The sequence below is a fragment of the Rattus norvegicus genome, chromosome 2, assembly GCF_021556685.1.
Source record: "Rattus norvegicus strain SHRSP/BbbUtx chromosome 2, alternate assembly SHRSP_T2T, whole genome shotgun sequence".
NCBI classification, from domain to species: domain Eukaryota; kingdom Metazoa; phylum Chordata; class Mammalia; order Rodentia; family Muridae; genus Rattus; species Rattus norvegicus.
In genome coordinates, this window is record NC_141535.1 from 189,445,296 (window position 1) to 189,460,353 (window position 15,058).

Sequence of the window (15,058 nt, forward strand, 5' to 3'; positions counted from 1 at the left end):
TAATAAGTCCTAGCCCTATGTGGCTACTCAGGAAGTATGTCTTATTCTTTTTATTTTACAAAAAAACAAAAAAAAAACAAAAACAAACAAAAAAGAACAATTTTGGGACTAGAGGCAACTATTAAGTCAGAAATTTGAGATTCAAACCCAGACCAGTGACTATTTCAAAAGATATACATTAAATAATAAATAATGCATTACTGAAACTGGTGAGAAAGTGCTACATAAGTACTAGATATAGTCTTTATATAAGACAGTTTATATACTAATAAATCAATATACAAGTATGCTGTATGAGACAGACATACTGCTTCATATGTCTAATCCCAGAACTTGAGAGGTTGAGGCAGGAGGATTGCCCATTAGTTTGAGATCATTTTCCCCAGGCCAGCCTAGGTTACAGTGAAACTCTGTATATATATCTTTTACAATAGAATGATATGTCATAATATTAGACCCAAATATTTAAATATAGATATAAAAACTTAAATGTTTTAGGTAAGTTTTCAAGTCTAACTTTATGAAACTCCACTATTTGTTGACAGTCACTGGGGCAAATATCCAGAAAAATGTACCTATGGTAACATGACCAAAAGCTAACTAGACATAAATTACTCTTAACCACTGTGACTGTAGGCCTGTGAGAAGTAGATCTACTTCAGTTTTTTTTTTAATGTTTATGCAGTAAGAACAAACATAGTGAAGGCATGATCTGTGGGAAGTCTGGTTCTATGCAATATTAGGGCAATGGTACCTTGAGCATCCTCGGCTCCCAAAACATATGACCTTATCACAATCTCTCTGGGCCTCTACTGTGAGGAGACTTTGATGAGCTGATATAGCAACCCATTTTGATTTTATAGTTGTGTCTTCCCACTTCAAAAAGTCCTCAAAGTTTTGTTTCTGTATTTGCACGTTGCTGATACTTTACAGACATCTATCTCATCATGTATGTGACTCACTACATCAAGAAAAAGTAGGGAGAAATACAATACCTTGATTTTATAGTAAAACATTTTGCTGTTATTAGATATAGCAGCTGAAAATTTGAAGAGAGAAAATGACATTAAGGAACTTGAGGTCTTCTGGAAGTACTTGGAACCAATCCTGAATAATGAGAAGCCTGAAACAAATCTCTTGGATGTTGCTCGACTCCACTACATGGTCAAGACAAAACATTTCCCTTCTGACTGGTCAGACTATGAGCAGATGGTGAGTGGTCAGCATGAGTGAACGGTCCATTTACCCATCCCACAGTTGTTCAGTAGGCATTGGTAACAATGTCATTTGTTGGGCTTTCTTATCTTTGGAACAATGATGGTGACAAGAACCACTGTTGTATCATAGTCTGATTCTGAATCTTTTAGTCTGTGAACTAATGATAATAAGATGTAGCAGATGCTGATTCTTTTATTAAATGACACTTGGCTCTAGTTCATGCTTCAGCGATGATCTAAGAAAATAATTAAAATGTGAGTATGTATCACTATGATGGTAGCAATTTTTATGTTGTATTGTATTACATGTTAATCCCTTGCATGGAATACATTTTAGCATCAAGAGAGCTGAACTGACAACCTGTTGGGAGCTGAACCTGAGCCTGTGGGGAGACTCCAGCCTCTAGGGGTTCTTCCGAAAGGATCTGGACAAAGCAGAATGGAGAGGAGGGTATACTTGTAAAGAAATTACTTACAGCTAAGGAGAGGAGAGTAAGAGAGGGAAAGGGAGGGGAGAGGAGAGAACAACCAAGGGGGAAAAAGAAAAGAAAAATGAATGGAGAAAGAAAAGTGATGAGAAAGGAATAAAGAAAATAGAAAGGAAAGGAAAGGAAAGGAAAGGAAAGGAAAGGAAAGGGAAAGGAAAGGAAAGGAAAGGAAAGGAAAGGAAAGGAAAGGAAAGGAAAGGAAAGGAAAGGAGCAAGGGGAAAGGGAAAAGGGGGGGAAAGGGAGAAAAAGGGAGCAAAGGAAAAAGGGGGGACAAGGGGACAAGGGGACAAGGGGAAAGGGGAAAAATGAAAAGGAAAGGGGACAAAGAAAAAGCTGACTAAGAGGACAAAAGGTGCTGATTCTGAGCCAAAGGGCAATTGTGCAGTGAAGCCCCCATCATATTGCCTTGAGATAGATGGTACTCAGTAAAAGAAGTGAAAGCACTAAGAGGAGACTGAGATTACACAGAAAACCACAACCAAAATGCAGAGTTGTTGAACGCAGTCACAATGGACACATGTACAAAGCACTTTTACACCTGAGGATCAATGGACATCATGGAAGAGGAGGAGAAAAGATTGTAGGAGCTAAAGGATCAGGGTGTTTACTGAGAAATCAAGTCTCTTAGTAATATCAGAAACTGTGCCTGTGAAGTCTCCCCAACATGATTACCCAACTGTGAGCTGAACAATGACAACAGCAGTGAACCTACCGAACCAGACAAGGAAGAGCCAACAAGCCATCAACCCTATGTAACAAGCAAGACACAACCAAAGAATGCTAGAATTGAGTCAAGTGGTCTTACTCCAGGAAAAGCACAATGGTTGTCTAATGCCAAATGATCAGCCCTGAAAACATACATAGAAGTAATGTTACAATGACCAAGCAGGTTTTATCATATATTTGTGTATAGATGTAAGTATATTAGAATATATGTTTATATGTATATATAAGTACATGCATGCTTACAATTAAACATTGATGAGAAAAGAGCCCATGAATTTGAAGAATGGAGAAGGATATATGAAAGTTGTTCAGAGGAAGGAAAGGAAAAATATTATAACTAATTATAATCTCAAAGAAAAAAGAGAAGAGACTATAGTTGAACCATTAAGGATAGCAAGGATTTGAATAAATGGCATAAGGTAGCTCCACTGGAAAGAAGGAAGGAAAAGAAAGAAAGAAAGAGAGAGAGAGGAAGGAAGAAGGAAGGAAGGAAGGAAGGAAGGAAGGAAGGAAGGAAGGAAGGAAGGAAGGAAGGGAAAAAGTTTTTATCATGAGGCATTGCACACTGAGTCACTTACCAATGGCAAGAAGAAACATTAACCTCGTGCTGTTCATGGCAATGAAGCTGGTTCCAGGGTGGCCGCAACTTCCTGGGAATTTTGCTTGGAATCTTATGATGGGATTCCCTAAGCCATCCTTAATAAAATTACAAACAAGTTCTCTCTCTCTCTCTCTCTCTCTCTCTCTCTCTCTCTGTCTCTCTCTCTGTCTCTCTCTCTCCGTCTCTCTCTCTGTCTCTCTCCGTCTCTCTCTCTGTTTCTCTCTCTGTCTCTGTGTGTGTATATATGTGTGTATATATGTGTGTGTGCATGTGTGTGAAGCACACACACATTCATGAGCATGTGGAGAGGCCACAGAATGACATTGGGTGCCAAGTGCTTTTCAGCTTGTTCTTTTGAGATGAGGTCTCTCACTGGAGCTCATTGATTTACTTGTCCGGCTGCCCAGTCAACTTTAGGGTTCCGTCTACCACCGACCCTCTGGTGCCAAGGTTACAGGTGTGTGCTGACCTGTTTTTATGTTGGTGCTAGGGATTCAAACTTGGGTCCTCATGCTTGTGCAAGAAGGACTTTAGAGACTGAGAAATCTCACCAGACCCCAGTTGTTGGACGGGTATGCAGCCATATCTTGATTCAAATGATAGGTAAAAATGTTCCTCCAAGCTATAAATGTGTAGATATGTGCACAAGGAGGAAAAGGCCACCTACCAAAATACAGTAGAAAGTTGGCTTTATGGGGGGATTTAGGATTCCAAGGAAAAATATTTCCCACAAATATCACCTTGAAAAAATAAGACTGAACATTCCTAGTCCCCCAGTTTGGATAGCATGGTGTCTCTGGAAAACGGGACTGTGCTGATTCAATTTAAGAATTCCTTCACAAATGAGTGTGCTCTCCCATGGGTCTTCTTTAACCTCCAGGACCATGCTTGTTGACGAGCACTCCTATACCCCAAATAGAGGACATGCCATTGCTTCGTCAGGCTGTAAAGGTGAGCACCATGCTGTGACCAAAGCTTCAGGAAACTCAGCCTCCTGGGTAGAGCGTCCTGCTTCCTCCACCTGTGTCCACAGCTCTCTATTCATTAAAAACCACAGATCATTCCATCTTACTTATTTATTTTGTTAATGAAATGTAGTGGGGATTATACGGTGATTTTTCTGTTTGCTGAGAGTTTGGGAGAGTTTTGGGTAACTTGTTTTTGCAAAGTTGCTCAATTGAGATCCTTGCTTGGGTCTAAGGACTCACCATGCCAAAGACAGAAGTGTGCTGACCTGGCTACTATGAGTGTGAGCAGAAGAGGACAGGAAGGGGTTTGTAGAGATGCCTTTAAACCAGGATCAACTTGGGATGAAGGCCTGCATGGCTTCTGGGTGGCCCAGGGTGAGAGCACAGCCGGGCTTTTCTTTTTCCCACTCTCTCCTACATGGCTGCTGAGGAGTGGCTCTGGCACACAGGTGCTCTTCAGGAGTCCTGCACGCTGCGTGAGAGGATCTTCGCACCACTTCCAGTCATAGTACGGAACCATGCTAGTTTGATGCCAAGTTCATTCACTTTAACGAAAGAGACACGAGCCATATTTAATATTTTAGCAAATATGGAGTAGAAACTTTACACGGTAATTAACTTCAGGAAAACTATTTTACATGGAAAAGGATTACTTGAAATGCGAGTTACAGTAGAACACTCCTAAATTCAGAAGTAGATTGATGTTCAGGGTGTCTAACTGGGCCTTGAAAACATTCAGCTCTTCCAGAGGCGGTGTTGCCCCGCTGGTCCCTTTAATTTTCTGTCAATCTGTTTGTAGGTAGTTGCATCTGGTTCATGCCAGAGCTTTGGTTTGTACCCAACTGCAGGAAGCACAGCCTAGACCTGTCTCTTAGCGATAAAATCCATTTCCAGAAGAAAGGACCATTTAGGTTTAATATTGAAAGTCTACGTCTATTTGAAACTCAGGATTGCTTATTGAGCCTAACCTAATAAGGCTGCTTCATATAGAAGCAGGCCACGCCCATGGTGGTGCATTCTTACCTATGAGTTGTTAATGCAATCATATCTGCTTTAAGAGCCACGGTATGTGAGTCTTTCTTCCTCCCTGCATAGAGGAAACCATTTGCACCCCCTGGCTCAAACAAGTAGCCTGTACGTCTGCTGAACTAAGGTAATGAAAGCTTTACATCAAGTAACCACCAATCAAGATGACCTAAGAGCTCACGTAAGACATCTGAAACACCTCAAGATAAACTCTGGCTGCTGAAATAACTTGCCAGCATTTGGCATATCATTTGCTGATGAATTTTTAAAATGAATTGCATAGGTTGTGCTAATGGATCATTGGGCAGAAACTTTACTATATTTCCTTTAGGAATAAAAATGGAAACTGTCTTTCCATGCCAACATATGGATAGGCACAGGATACCTGGTTGAAGTTTAACTGAAAACTCCCCGGTCCTGATGAGAGCATGTGAAGCCAACAGTCAGATGTGCTATGATGGACAGAGCCAAGCTTTTCTCTGGATGTCTGCCAGCCTATGAGTCACTGGCCCCACAGAAGTTCTCCATTCTGCCTTACCTCCTCAACTCAGATGTAGAATAGGCCTACTTAGTGCTTCTCTGTTACAGATAGGCACAGCCATCCCAGAATTTTCCAGGAAATGAAAGCTTAAGTAATAACCATAGCAGACCTGTAACTGGTTTGCCAGCTCATAGAAACTGCAAATTCAGTAGAAGCAGTAACTTGGATTTCTTCAAGTTTTCCTGCTAACAGTACCACAGGTGAAAACCAGCTCAGTAAAAGGAAAGAAGGGAGGAAAAAAAGAAAACTTGATCACAGATATACTCCTTCATACTCAGACATTACACAAAGCCAAGTAAGGTAATCCAGTGCATTCATCTGAGCTCTTGAAGGAATCATCAACTGCTTGCCTGCTTGGCTTCAGCCAACAGTATCAAAATGATCTAACAGGTTTTAGGATTTCAGACACTGAGCACACGAAGCACAGTGTAGATGCTAATGAAGAGTTGCCTTTTCTGCACTAAAGCATTAAACATTAAGGTACTGGACAGCGTCAGAATCTCTGTGGCGAACATGAAGGGCATGAAGAATTTGTGTAGAAAAACTCCCTCACCAACACTAGAATTTGGTGCTTTGGGATCTGGGGATTTGATTTCCTGTAAAAGAAGTAGAAGCTTTTAAGGAAAGTTTTGCATGTTCTATCTATCTAATAGCATGACAGCCATGGGGAATTAATTCACACTGGTTCCTTCACTTGCAGCTTGACCTAGGCACGGAGATCTTTGAAAATGTCGCCTGTTTGATGTACGACAGCCTGGACTGGAAGAGGCAGCATCATCACTATCTGCAAAGCATGCAGCTCATCAATGTCCCACAAGTGGTTAGCGATAAGACCATGTTGGAAGCGATCCCGATTCCAGAGGTTAGTAGGCAAGGGCTCTGTGTAGCTATAGTAATCCTGGGGATGGGGTGGGTGACTTGATTTTCATATTTATAGAGCTTATGAAGAAAAGGCTACGGTAACCACCTGTGGTGGTGTCCCGTGCCTGTTGGGTTGAGGAGTAAGGGTAGGAGCAAGGAAGTAACTAAAAGTTAGCCAGAGCAGTAAGAGCCATGTGTTGGGGCTCTTTATTCTGGATGGTTTAATGTCAACTTAATTAGTGATTGATGAAGGAGGGTGTGTGGTGCCATCCCTGGGCTGGTTGTCCTGGGTTCTATAAGAAAACAGACTGAGCAAATCATAATGAGCCAGCTAGTGAACAACAGTCCTCCACAGCCTCTGCATCAGCTCCTGCCTCCAGGTTCCTTCCCTGTTTGAGTTCCTGTCCTGACTTTCTTCAGTGATGAATTAAAACACGGAAGCAGGAGCTGAATACACCCTTTCCTCCACAACCTATTGGTCCTGGTGTTCTGTCACAGCAATAGGAACCCTGACGGAGACACTTCTCACCTGGGAAAGTACAAAAAGAGCCACCTTCAGCTCAGGCTGCAGTGGCCAGCATGTAAGACAAGGGGCATATTGACAAAATAATCCTAGCGTTTGCAGTGTTAGCGCTCAGCAAGATGCTGGCCACGTAACAGGGCATGTCTCCTGCCCCATTTCCTGAAGTGGAGTGTAATGTCAGTGGTTTCAATATGGTATGAGAGGAATGAGAGCAGTGGATATAATCAAAATGGTGCCCACCCTAGTTAGGCTTTCTGTTGCTGTTACAAAACATTGTGGCCAAAAGCAGCTTGTGGAAGAAAGGTTTATTTCATATTAGAACTCTCGGGTCACATGCTATCACCGGGGCAGGGCAGGGCAGATATTCAAGGGAGGAACTGAAGCGAAAGTCATGGAGGAGCACTGCTGGTTGGTTCTTTGGAGCCCAGGGCATCAGGAGTGACTGCAGACATCAGGCATTGACCTTCTAGCATTGATAGGATCTGGTTTGCCATTGACTCAGTTGTGACTGTGCCTTGGTTTTTCCCTTTTGGGGACAAAAGAGTATTTAACTGGTTGTTGATTTTACAGAAACCTACAGTGAAGAGACACTGGGTTTCTGAAGAGACAAAACTTTCAAGTTCTTGAAATTTTTGAAGATTATGGAACTTTTGAAAGATTAAATGTTTAGGGTTGTGATATCAATGCTACTGTGAGATCTTGGAGTAAACAGAAAGGGAAGGTTATTTCATAGTGTTGTATTTATGTGTCAATCTTAATAAAATAATGGGAGGTCAAATATCCTAGTTAGATTGTTTTCTTTTGGCCAATCTGGCATTAGCTATGACCATCTCAGAAGGGAAGATTCAATTGAGAAAATGCCTCTTTTAAACTGGCCTGTAGGCACGTCTGGATGGCATTTTCTTCATTAATGATATTTGCCGAAGGAGCCATCCCACTTTGGGCAATGCCTTTCCTGGGAAGGTTGTCCTGAGGTCTATAGAAAGACAAGCTGAGCAAGCCAGTAAGCAGTGTCCCTCCATTGCGTCTGCTGAAGTTCTTGCCCTGACTTCTCTCATTGATGGAGTGTAAGAAGAAACTAACCCTTCCTCCCCAAGATGCTTTTGCACACGGTACTTTATCACAGCCACAGAGACCATGAGTGACTAAGACAGCACCTGAGTAGAGAACAGAAGGACTGAGAGCCGGGGTCAGAAGCATGAATTGCCTGGTAGAAAACCTGTTGGGATAGGAGTGCATAATAATATTCTGAAGAAGAGAAGACAAGATAGCCCAAGGTGTGGATGCTGTCATGGCTCAAACCAAGACCAGGGGCATGCTCTGGGTGCCGTTTGCTTTTTTCACACCCTCACTTACTAAGATCCTGCTGGTGGATCTCGGACATTTGATAAAAGCACTTCTTTTTAATTATTTTTCTTTCAGCCTCCACCATCAACTGCTCCAGCCCCCGGAAAGAAGAAAGCACAGTATGAGGAATCACATGCTCCCCCATCAGGCACGTGTGAAATCAGCTGCTGTGATATTACCCCCTCACGGCTTAAGTACTGTCCTCCTCCTCTTCCGTACTCTGGTCAGCAGCCCCTCCCCCTACAGTGTCTACAGTGACCTGTGCCTCCCAGTTCTAACTTACGGACATAATTTCAGGATGAAATAGAGAATGCATCTTAACTGGGCAATGTCACTTTCTGCATTTGACAGTGGCTTTTATCATCACAACTGAAGTAGACATGCGGTATTACAATGACCTGCTGAATCCAATTCCAGAGGAATTTATTTCAGTGCCCCTGATACTGCACTGTATGCTGGAACAGGTGGGTAGATATTGAGGCTTCTCCCCTGGCAGCAATCTTGACTATTTTCTCTCTCTTCACTTCCAAACTTTAGGATGATTTTGTAATTATACTCGGAATACCTGGGATGCAGCCTATTAAGTCAGAATATTTCAGATAGAAGTAAGATTTGCTTTAATCACCAATTTCTGTCTCCTCTCTCTCTCTCTCTCTCTCTCTCTCTCTCTCTCTCTCTCTCTCTCTCTCTCTCTCTCCCCCACTGAGCTCTAGAATGATTCATTTAACATTCCCCAAATCTTGGGTAGAATATACACTTAAAACTGTCCTTGTGTGAAAGTTCTGATTAATTTTTGTCAGCTTGGCACAAACTAGAGTCACCTGGGAAGAAAGATCCTGAGTTAAGAAGTTGCCTCCGTCAAATTGGTCATGGGCATGTATGTAGAGCATTTTCTTGTTTAATGATTGATGTGGGAGGGCCCAGCCCACTATGGGAAGTGCCGTTCTGAGTTGAAGAAGAAAGCAAGCTAAGTGAGCCATGAGGCCAGTAAGCCTCAGGAATCCCCTCCAGGTTCCTGCCTCCAAGTTCCTGCCTTGGCTTCCCTCCATGATGGACCGTAACCTGAAAGCCAGAGGAACCCTGCCGCTCTCCAAGTAGCAGTGTTGTATTACAGTGACAGAAAGAAAACCAAGACAGTAGGGTTATTTTAATGAAAGAAGAAAAGCTCTTGGACAGAGGATCAGCTTATTAATGGCCTTTAATCTTTAAATATTTGTTTGTAGATGTATGTTTGTGTGAATGCCTTCATGCATGGATGCTTATCATTTATGTGAAGGGACCAGTGGAGGCCAGAAGAGGCAATTTCATCCCTTGGAAGTGAAGTCACAGGTTCTTGCGAGCTGCCTGATGTGGGAGCTGGGAGTGTCTGTTTGTCTGTTTTAGATTTTGTTTTGGTGTTTTTTGTGTGTACAGACACACTTGATTTTCTAGACAGTTACACTAATGGCTTCCTTTACGTCCAGAAGGTTTTAGTGATACCAGTGGTTCCATGTCCATGAATTCATAAAAGCTCAAGTCTCTAAAACCTCTGAGTCTTGTAGTCTCCTGACCTTATTTACTATAGACTCCCCTGTTTCATTCAAATCAACTCAAAAGCAGTGACTATTCCATGATCACCCAAGTTCCGGTTAACTGGAAGGATGGTGGATGAGCCCCACCTTACCCCTCATCTGACAGACTCCCTGGAGATATCTAGAGATGAATAAAGACCTGACAGTTTCAGGGTAAGGAAACCCAAGTATTGAAGTAATGGGATGCCACTTGCAGGGCTAGAAGTTCGAGCTCCGGTTTTCAGAGATGGAGCAGTTTTAACTTTAGGATGCCAATGGATCCATGGAATAATTGAGAAGTAAGAAGTGGCAACAGTAGTGAGTGTTTCAAAGACTGAGTGTCTCCAATGGTAAAGAAAACAGGACTCTTTCCTCCCAGAACAGTGATTCTCAACAGGGAGTTAGCATGCTTCCCTGTGGGCACTTTGCAGTGAGTGGAGGAAATTGGTTCAGACAATGGGAAGGAGGCCACTTGCATCACACAGAGGCTGAGGATGCCACGCAATACTCCAGTGTGTAGGTTAGCACCCCCTGAAAATTCCAAATATTCAGTCCAGAATGTCACTACTGCAAAAGGTGATCAACCTTGTAGAAAAGTACAAAATTACAACAACAATGCAAATATTTGAAGGCAAAGGGGCCTATGGGGCAGGTGCCACCGGACAGAAGAACTGGTAAGGTTAAAGCAGGTTCAAACCCCCAGGAAATCTCATAATTAAGAACGTGATAGAATCAGCTCCTGGCCAGACTCTACCTGTCCTGGAGCATGTGACCAGGATAATACCCCACTAAGAGACCATGACAACCAGTCACACAGCATAGAACTTAGAGTTCTCCATGCTAATGAGGTATCTAGATAGGGCCTGAGTGTTTAGCCAATGAGCTTCCCTTGCGAGGCATCCCTTCCTTCAAAAGATATTTAATTCCTGGCTCACCCTGACTAAGACGTGTGCATTCACATCCACCGTGAATAAAACAGTTTAGACAAACAAAGTTCATCTTCTTTGTCAAGGATCACCTTGGGAGTGTGGTGGGTGGAGGGAAGGCCTGCATCATAACAACCTGCACCTAGACCTCCTACGGAAGGCCTCTTTTCCAGCCCCTCCATACTTTTGGCAGTTACTCAGAGCCAAGCCAGATACTACCCTGTCCCAACTCCTCACAGGTGCCAGCTGCATCTTGGTACATGGGAGGTTGAGATCCACAGCAGCCTTCCCAGATCTCACTGTTTCTTGCCTGGAAGAACACAAACTGTGTTCTGCCCTGATCGACATTCCTGCAGTGCTCCAGTTCTGAGCAGTCAGGCAGAAACATACACTGTCAGAAAGAGTGTTTATTGGATGTTCGTGTTAGGTCTTTAGTTATATTCCAGCTTCCTTTACTTGCCCCCTAAGCAAACTTGAACAAGGCATTTAATCTTTCTAGACCTCGATTTGCCCTCATAAGGTAACGATTATCTAACACTGATCTCACCATTGACATTTTTCTATATTTGAAAAGACAAATGAGGGTTTGGGCTGAAGTCCCCATTCTTTAGTTCGTTCAAACTGTGTGGGGTGGGATTGACCGTGTAAATCACTCATCTATGTTTTATCCTCTTCCAAGCAGAAAATACTATACGTGCCAGGTAATGGCTGTGAGGCTCAGGGGAGTGAATGTGTGTGCAGATACCCCACAATACCTGGAATGATGCTTAAATTATGAGGTCTAATGAGAAAGAATGAATTAAAAAAAATCAATATTGTAACTTTTACTATTATTCCTGGCTTTATGTCATCTATTTTAAGGCAGTTGCTAAAATTACATCTAATGCGTGGATCACAAACATTTTCTCCTTTAGTTTTGGCATCAGTGACCTTTTGCTGCCATTAGCACCAATGTTTCCATGGGCCTGCCCCCTCTTCACTAAGAGCAATGGGAACGCATGCACATCAGCAAAAAGCTGAGTACTAAGCCACGTCCTCCCCATGGCCTTTCTCAATAGGTTATAGCAACGGAAGAGGATCTCACCCCGCCGAGTTTGGTGGAGCCAGCCCCCAGAGCAGATGGGTTAGACTACAGAATCGCAGCTCACATCGTGTCCATCCTGCCTTCCCTCTGCCTCACCGAGAAGGAAAAGAAGGTTCGAACGTGAGGGAGCCAAAGAGCCCTTGTACTTTGAAGCAAAGTATGCGTTATCCAATTCAATTGATGTTGCTTTAATTTAAACAGAATCTCCACGAGATATTCTTAACTGAAGGAGAGAGCGAAAGCAAAACCCCACCCAAAGGCCCTCTCCTGCTGAACTACCACGACACGTATGCCCACAAGAAGTACGCGCTGAAGGTAATAACCAGGCCGCCTCCCTCCCACAGCTGATGCAAGTAGGTGTGTTTGTGATTCATTAGTTGGGGAGATCTCATTGGATGATATGCCAACCAATGCTAATGAAATTAGTGTATAGGATAAATACCTGCTGACGATGTGGGCTCAGAAACAGGAGTGGACAGGAGCAATGTATGTCAGCAAAAAGCATTTGGCCTAATCACCGGGGTCCAGTTAACTACGGATTTGATCGTCACCACCATTACATGCGCATTAAAGCTTTGTGGTCAGGTACTGAAAAATTAACTGAACGGTTAAGAGTACTTGCGGCTGGTCCAGAGGACCCAAGGTAAATCTATTAAACCCATGTCAGGCAGCTCAGAACTGGGTGTAAGTCCAGCTCCTGGGAGTCTCTTCAGGCCTCCAAGGGCATCCACACACAGACATACACATATACACATAAATATAAATGAATCTTGAAGAAAATATGGGCATTTCCCTTAAATATCTGCTGCTGTGAAATACTAGTGGAGGCCAACAAAGGATCTCAGAGAAGACAGATAAATCCACTTCAAACACAGGCAGCTTGTCACCAGGAATGGAGGCTCCCTTGTGCCTGTGCTGCAGGAACTTCTGGAAAAATGAGAACTATCTTCTTTGACCTTATTACAAATGTGAATTTGCCGCCCTCAATTACTCCTGATTTCCCGTTTCCAGATGAGAGTGAAGATAGCACGCTTGGCCTTCTCCGTATGCAAAAGGCATGTGACAGCTCTTGTTAGTGTCTTCTGTCATGCTGCTTTCTCTCTCTTCTTTTTTCTTTCTTTTCTTTCTTTTTTTTTTCTTTTTTTTTTGTAAGGACCAAAAGAATTTTGACCCGGTTCAAATTGAGGAGGAGATGCAATCCAAGCTGCCACTGTGGGAATTCCTTCAGTTCCCTCTGCCGCCTCCGTGGAACAGTACTAAACGGCTTGCCACCATTCATGAACTGATGCATTTCTGTACCAACGGTGAGTACCGTGCTTTGGCTTATACCCAATTCAATTAATAGCCCTTAAGTTGCACCCTTATTCCCAAAAAGCATTTTGATCCCCGAAAGGCCTTCCAGAGGCCTCGGCCTCTGGCCATGATATTCCAACCAATGCCATGTGGAAGCTCACGAATGTAACATTGTGCACTTTGATGTGGTGGATTTTCTTTCCACTGTGTTTTTGTAAACCCTTGAACCACACAGCCCCCCCTCCCCCAACCACCAGTGTCATTAGAGATGATGCAATCCGTCCTACTTACCAGGAGCAATGGTTCATGTATCTGTAAAAATATAAAACTGAACAAGAACCTCTTGTCTCAAGTTACCACAGTCCCTCCCCAGAAGAACAGACAGTCAGACAGACAGTCAGATGGACAGACAGACAGAAATCAATACAGATAGATAGGCTTCACCAAAGAACGGACCCTTTATCATTGGTGAAATCCACACAAACCATACAGCACAGTGGCATTAGCTGAGGAGGGAGAAGAGAAGGCCTGAGCAGGTGACTGCCTGAACTAAGCAATTGTTAGTCTGGAGTCTCGTGGACCAGTTTCAGGCAACACAGGTCACTTTTGACTTCTAGAACTGTACTCAAAGGAAACTTGAAATACCTTTCATGTACCTCGCCTGACTCAATAGATCGGACACGACATTTATACATGTCAGTCGAGCTGTGCTGATAAAATGCACTACATTCGAGTGTAGAATGCAGTCACTGAATGGTTCTGTGTAGTAGACTGGGCAGTCTCCAGGCAACTTGTATCTGCACCCCATCCCAAGGAGCACAAAGGAAAAAGTGTGTGAAGCAGATCTCTGCCACTTCGGTGGGAGCTGTGTTTCTACTCGACATTCGACAGAAGATGTTGAAGTCTGGACCATCTCTCTGTTAATCCAATCACATGGCTACCCTGGGGCTTTCCCACTAGTTGCAGTGTCACTGGGGTGAGAGAGCACAAGAGACCACGAGAGGTGATTTTAAATACAAACCTCTCTATCCGTGTCCTTTATAGAAGTGACATGTTCAATTCTCTCTGCATGTCTTTGCCTCCCAAAGCCTTTTAAGAGCTTTCCTAACCGACAATCAAGAATGCCCCTCATCTGTTTACAAAGCAAGTTCTTCAGAACAACCTCGCGTCTCGGCCATGACCCCATCTGCACTGAGAAATAACATACTACCAATTGTTTTCTTCTCTGTATCCTGAGTCACTCCACAATTACTCCTTTTTTTTCTGGGTTAAAGAAAAGAAATAGAAGGTCTGGGTCACAGAATTTGACTGGAGTGTCTATCTTGTGGATTGTAAGCATTTTGCTGGATCACCCCTGTACAGGAGGGTGAGAAGGAAGGAAAGAAGGTGTGGTCTGGGGGCAGAGGAGCAACAAAAAAATCCCTGTCCAATGCTATCCTGAGATGGAATTCTGAAAGCAGTATTTATACCCAAAAATTTAATGTCTTTCTTTTTTTTTTTTTAGTATTAACTATTGAATCGATGGTTGGCCATATGTTAGACAGGTTCCCTACCAGTGAGCTGCACTGCCAGCTACATGAGTTGAAATATGAAGATATCTTATAGAATCATAATATATCCTGGTTCAGATGAACATTGAGATTTACCTAGTTCAACTATATTTCCATCTCATAAAAAATCTGAAATCATGGAAAGCTGAATTATTTATTGTAGGGCTGTAATAGTAGTGTAGACCCACAACTGAAATCCTGTCCCCTGGGTGCTCTCACAAGGATCCTTTCCTTATGCTACTGAACTGAAGGGAGGGCAAATGTCATATGAAGTCCATTTGCCTTCTTGGTGCCATAACTGACCCTAGTCCTGGGGATGGAGGGATGACAGATAGTCCCTTGTCAGCATATCACTA

At 43.0% G+C, this 15,058-nt stretch overlaps 1 protein-coding gene across 5 annotated transcripts in view; it reads left to right on the top strand.

Moving 5' to 3' along the window:
- Spag17 (sperm associated antigen 17) overlaps positions 1-15,058 on the top strand; it is a 244,918-nt gene that overhangs the window by 101,842 nt on the left and 128,018 nt on the right. For all 5 annotated transcript variants that reach the window (XR_015669308.1, XR_015669316.1, XR_015669314.1 and 2 more), the window contains 7 exon segments: positions 1,031-1,212; positions 6,269-6,430; positions 8,375-8,447; positions 8,651-8,763; positions 11,834-11,971; positions 12,061-12,174; positions 13,013-13,163. Coding sequence is in view for 2 of the 5 variants with exons in the window: in XM_087634617.1 (XP_087490743.1) it covers positions 1,031-1,212; positions 6,269-6,430; positions 8,375-8,447; positions 8,651-8,763; positions 11,834-11,971; positions 12,061-12,174; positions 13,013-13,163 (933 nt within the window). In the remaining 3 variants the exon portion in view is untranslated.